Source organism: Octopus bimaculoides, chromosome 18 (genome assembly GCF_001194135.2).
Source record: "Octopus bimaculoides isolate UCB-OBI-ISO-001 chromosome 18, ASM119413v2, whole genome shotgun sequence".
NCBI classification, from domain to species: domain Eukaryota; kingdom Metazoa; phylum Mollusca; class Cephalopoda; order Octopoda; family Octopodidae; genus Octopus; species Octopus bimaculoides.
The window spans coordinates 17,752,339-17,758,338 of NC_068998.1; the positions used below are offsets into that span (position 1 = coordinate 17,752,339).

General features: G+C 34.1%; 1 protein-coding gene across 3 annotated transcripts in view; it reads right to left on the reverse strand.

Moving 5' to 3' along the window:
• LOC106875469 (kinesin-like protein KIF23) overlaps window positions 1-6,000 on the reverse strand; it is a 59,164-nt gene that overhangs the window by 39,954 nt on the left and 13,210 nt on the right. For all 3 annotated transcript variants that reach the window (XM_014923627.2, XM_014923626.2, XM_014923625.2), the window contains exons 3-5: window positions 5,480-5,572; window positions 2,676-2,702; window positions 623-728 (exon numbers count right to left, since the gene is read on the reverse strand). In XM_014923627.2, the coding sequence (XP_014779113.1) occupies window positions 623-728; window positions 2,676-2,702; window positions 5,480-5,572 (226 nt within the window). The remainder of the gene's footprint in view (window positions 1-622; window positions 729-2,675; window positions 2,703-5,479; window positions 5,573-6,000) is intronic.

Consider the following 6,000-nt stretch of genomic DNA (forward strand, 5'->3'; position numbering starts at 1 on the left):
AACTAAAGTCATGCCTTGGTAGGTTTTGTAATAGGTATGGCTGTGTGGATAAGTAGTTTGCTTCTCAACCACATGGTTTCAGGTTCAGTCTCACTGCACAGCACCTCAAGCAGAGTGTCTTCTACTGTAGCCCAGGGTCAACCAAAGCCTTGAGTGAATTTGGTAGGCAGAGATTCCATCATGCGTGCATGCTTGTGCCTCCTCTGATAGACGGAACCATAAACAGATAAGCTAATTAACGTAAGGAACTTTATCTGAGTGTGTCTCTTTAGAAGCATATGGTTAGGAATTTGTGGGGAGAACAATTGATTATATTTACCCCAGTACTTGTATGATATTTCATCAACCCCAGAGGAATGGAGGGTAAAGTGGATCTCAGCAAGATTTGAGCTCAGAACATAGAATAAAAACTACAAGGCATTTTGTCAGTAGTTTTAATCACTCAGCTAATTCTCTACCTTATACAATAATGACAACAATCCTAATAACAAATTCTTTACAAAAATTTTTCAGTCAGCATTATCAATATCAATAATTTAATGCTTGTTTTCTCCTCACCCATAATCATGATTACAATGATTTTTAAAAGATAAAATTCAAATGTTTAAACCTAACAACTTACTATTACGTCCAGCAATAAGATCTTCAACAAGAGGCAAAGCAACCACATCAAACACCTCCTTCTGTGTTGAAGCTTCATCAAATACTTGCTGGAATGTGTATAAAAACTGGGGGAGAGAAAAAAACAAAAAAAAAAAAACATTTAAAATGTTAAAATAAAAATTGTTAAAGATCATCATAAGGATGTCAAAGAAGCTTCTAGAATTACAGGTTCTTCCTATTTCTTTAAACATGTTCAACATTTTCAATGCACAGGCCACTCCAAAGTGGCCTGGAATAGGTGCGAACCAGTTCAAAGTGGTTCATGAGCATGATAAATGTCTGGCTAGCTCTATAGAGATACCTAACAGAAAAGTACCTAAGCACATCTATATTCAACTCATGGAATGAAAGACTAGCTACTTTCCCAGAATTTATTGAGAAAACTCAGGAAAATGAGTGATCATTCATTTCACTTTTCAACAGTTAATATAGTTTCAATATAATCCACTCTTAAGTATTTGAAAGCTATAATTTTAGAGGGGGAACGTTGTTTAGATGAGAGCATCACTGTAATTTGTACTGTGAATGATCATGACAATGGCTGTAATGAACAACACAAGTAGATTTTGTGAATGTTATGTAAGCCTAGTGTACAGACATTGTTTATTACTAATCTGCTAATCAAAATGTAAATAAATCTCAAAGCTTCATGTAAAAATATCAAACAATTTTTTGTTTCACATGTTAAAGACAACACACCATACATTGTATATATGTGCATGCATGTGTCTTTGTGTTTGTCTCCCACCACTGCTTAACAGCTGATGTTGGTTTGTTTACGTCCCACAGCCTAGCAGTTCACCATAAGACACTGCCAAAATAAGTACCAAGCTTTGAAAATATAATCACTAGTGCCGATTCACTCTTCTAAAACCCTTCGAGGTAATGCTCCAGTATGACCACAGTCTAATGACTGAAACAAGTTACTGGTAAAAAGAATGCATTAAGCTTCAGATTTTAAAAGCAAAGTCATTGATTTCGCCCCACCTCTCAAAAGCCATTACAATTACAAGAAGTGAAAGACCTTCAACCAAAAATCCAAATATATGCACCAGACTTGTGATAATTTTAGTACAGTAATACCTCACTTTACAAGGAATTGCTTTATGAGACCCCGGGTTTATGAATTTTATTTTTCAAGTGTAAAATCCAAAAATTTCTTTTACCATAACAAATATTTCTCTGTATGTTACCAAGAAATTTATAGAGTGAAAAACTGCTTCTAAGCAAACAACGCTAGGCTTGTGTTTTAAAAAGAAGTCTACAAGTCCGTCTACGAGTGCTTATGAATCAGCAATCGCATTAACAAGTGATGGTGTGTGCAAGTCTAATGATCTTGACATTCTTTTTACTTTGCATAAAATCTTCTTTGCATTCTACTGTTGTTTTATTGCTATTTATTTACAAGTATTACAAATTTTACAGGTAAAATATTTTTCTGGGAACGAATCACGATTTATAGCATTGCTACTGTAAGAAAGTATTGCTGTCTTACGAGAGTTTTCACTTTATGAGGGGTCTCCGGGAATAAATTAACTCATATATCGAGACATTACTGTAATAATACACCCAGGCCAGGGATTTTAGGAAGGAATGTAAGGGGGACAATTCTTAACTAAATGATTAAGCACGATTAAGGGAAAACTATTTAAAATTCAAAATTGTTTTTTTTTTCTGTATACAAATATCATCCCTATGGTTGCACTAAGGAATTCAGTTGCCTTTGCTTCATTTTTGTACTTGTAAATCGATGTATGCGCATGCATATACAAGTACACGGGTGCATTTCATATTTTTCTTATTCTTTAGTCCAAAGAAAATAAAGAGATCAATGCTTAGTCTTTGCAGTCTCTCCCAGGCAGGTGAGATCATTGCAGTTAGTTTTCATCTGTAGCTTTAATGTCTTGTATCTATGACTTAGTGTTACTTGTTAGTTTTCTTTATCAGATAATTCATAATAAACATCTCACTTCTTGTAAACTAAATTGCGAAAATAACAAAGGAATATTTACTTCTCTTGGTTGTGCATTTCGGGATCCCTAAAAAACAAAAGTACAAAGCATTTTTTAATAATCAAAATTTTCATAAATTATAAACAAAATAACACTTCTTTAGCAATGATTAATGCAAAAACAGTCAAAACAATTGTTATACATATTCTCAGACATCAGTCATTTCAACTATTTATCAAACATTATAAACATAAATAAATCTAGAAAACTCATTATTAAGAATGTACTGGACTCTTGATCGCATGGTTTCACTACAGATATTGAAAAGACACGATGCTGTACATAACTCAGTTAGTCAGATTGTTAATCAGCACTACGCTGTCTTTCAGATTTCTTATGTTGAATGAGAAAAATGACTAAGCAACAATGTACACATGTGCCAGGTTTTGTAAATCACTCTGCCCACTAAGCTTTGGAAAATGAATTTAGCAAAGTTTTATAAAAAGGTTTTAAGTGTTCTTATTGCTTAACACACACACACACACACACACAAAATTAATACCAAACTTAAAGAAAATAAGATGTCACAGAGACATCCAAATAGATATGGCATAGGCATCAGTGTATGGTAACAAGTTTGCTTCTCAACCATATGGTTCCAGGTTCAGTCTCATTGCATGGCTCCTTGGGCAAGTGTCTGCTACTGTAGCCTTGGGCTGACCAAAGCCTCGAGTAGATTTGGTAGAAAGAAACTGAAAGAAGCTCACCGTGTGCGTGTATATATATATATCTATATATATCCATTTCTGTATGTGTCTGTCCCCCACAATCACTTGACAACCAGTATTGGTGTGTTTAATTGCCATAACTTAGCAGTTCAACAAAAGAACTGATAGAATAAGTACCAGCCTTAATAAAAAAATAAGTACTGGGGTCGATTCATTTGACTAAAATTTCTTTAAGGTAGTGACCTACCATGGCTGCAGTCTAGTAAAAGGTAGAAACATAGATTAAACTATGAGGGGATGCTGAAAAATTCCTGGCTTTGAGTAAAAGAAAATACAAGAGAATCAGTTAATCATGATTTTATCCAACATATTCCCCTTTCAGATTCACACACCTATTGCAATGGTCCTTCAGTTTTCCTAAGCCATGTAAAAGAACTTAGAAGGTTGGGTCTCCAACCAGGCCCTTCACAATACCTTTAAAGCCAAGAACTTTTCAGCACCCCCTCATTCATCAGTTTGGTTGAAACTTTACATCAGTTGCTCTTTGTTAATTTAAGGTAAAATCACCAATAGGATATCAGATTCAAATTCACACCATATGGAATATGTTGAATTGAAATATCAAAGAATTAATAGGAGTCGTCTAACAGGCAAAGATACAATACCTCTGATGGAAACAAGAGAAGAATCAAATGAATTGACCCAAGACAGAGAAATAAAACTTTAAGAAGGTGTACTCATGAGATCTATTTATTTTAGTCTCTTGAAAGAATAATAACAATTGGTACAGTTAATTGAGATGACTTGGATAATTGATATCTCTGCAAGCTTGTGTGGAGCTGGAGATACAAAAATTGTAATTTGTTTGAGGAGAAACTTCAAGAGTGTGTCTCAAACTAGCATTTTTGAATTTTCTCTTCAAAAAAATGCATCCATTGTTTTCATGAACTGATCTATAGTTTGTTTTTTTGTAATTTAACCTACTTTTTTTTTGTAATTTTTACGAAAAACTCGCTGAGGATTCTTCATTTTTATATTGTTTACATGCCTGTTCCAACATTTCACATGATTTTATTCAATAAAACTTAAACTTCTTATAACTTCCATCATCATAATTGCTTTGCTTTCATTAAAAGTTTGTGGCCATATAGCTGTAATAGACAGCTATCACATGCAAAATATAATAATAATAATGAAATTATTGTGTATAGTTCTCAGGTGCACTACAACTCATCAAAGGTGCATGTACAAAAGTCAGGAAAGTGAACAGTGTAGAAGTCATGGTGTGCATGTGTATGGAGTGGGGTATATCGGGTGTAGTGTTGGCAAATTTCAGGAAGAATGGAGGTTTTAAAGGATGCAATGTCTCGGCAACTAGCAACTGATGCAGGTAATTTGTTCCATGCTTCACAAATCTGAAGTGTGAAAAAATGTTTCTGAAAGTCGTGGGAGTTGTGCTAGGCATGCCCACAGCTTCCAAATCATATTTTCTGATTGGATAAAAAATTTTAAATGCTAAACCTATGTAAAAATTTTTTTGAAACAAGTAAATAACAAAATCAGATTCAGCATGGAAAACAGTACATCAATATACCAAATTTGAAAATTTTCACTTAATTTTAAAATTTCAAAAACTGTGAAAGCAATAGACTAGATCTGGCAAGTGTTTTCTATTATGGCCCCAGGCCAACCAAAGCTTCATAAGTGTATTTGGTAAGGAGAAAGTGACAGAAACCAGTTGTGTGTGAGAGGGGTAATATTTCCTTGCCTTGACTTTGTGCAAAAGCTGTAAGAGTCACGATCATGCAAGCAGTGGACTTCATTTCTAATCTCTAATGAAAACATACCTGGTCACAGGGAAATATTACCTTACTCGCAGAAAGGTGAGTGTTAGCAACAGGAAGGGCATCTGGCCCTAGAAAATCCTCCTCAACAAATTCCATCTGGCCCATAGAAGCATGGAAAACTGGAGGTCGTGGTGGTAGCAAATGACAATGATGATGATACAAAAGCATCTTCATACATTTTTAACTTGAGAAAATTTTTTGAAATAGATACAAAAACACCTGTACTGAAATTTACACTATTTAATAATTTCTGTTAAGAGAAAAAAAGAAATTCTGTGGTTTCACTTACATCAGCAGCTATCATCAATTGTACTTGATTATCACCTACACTTTTCAGACATACATTATTGGAGTCATCTGCTGGTTTGATACGACAGTAAACCTGTAGAAATATTTAACATTTACAAAATTTATCAACATGTTTACATTGAGATATTTATATAAATTTCAATTAGGCTATTTATTTTTTAGCCCCTCATAAAATCACATGTATCACAGTGTGATCTTAATCTCCTGTATCAAAAACATAGGAATCGGAAGAAATTTAGGAAAAAAGGGGTGGGGGCGCAAATGTCACCTTGGATATGCTAGAAACAATAGGTAAATGATAGGATTTCTGGGAAAACTTTTAAGTTTATATTGAAGAACAGGTTTTTAAATACTCTCATCACAAACACAAATTACAGAATAGAAAAAGGTCATTTCTATTGGATCTGAGCTGTAATTTTGTGTGTACACACAGCAAGAAAGGACATAATTCATACAGAAGTTTAACAGAGAGAGAGAGAGAGAGAGAGAGAGAGAGAGAGA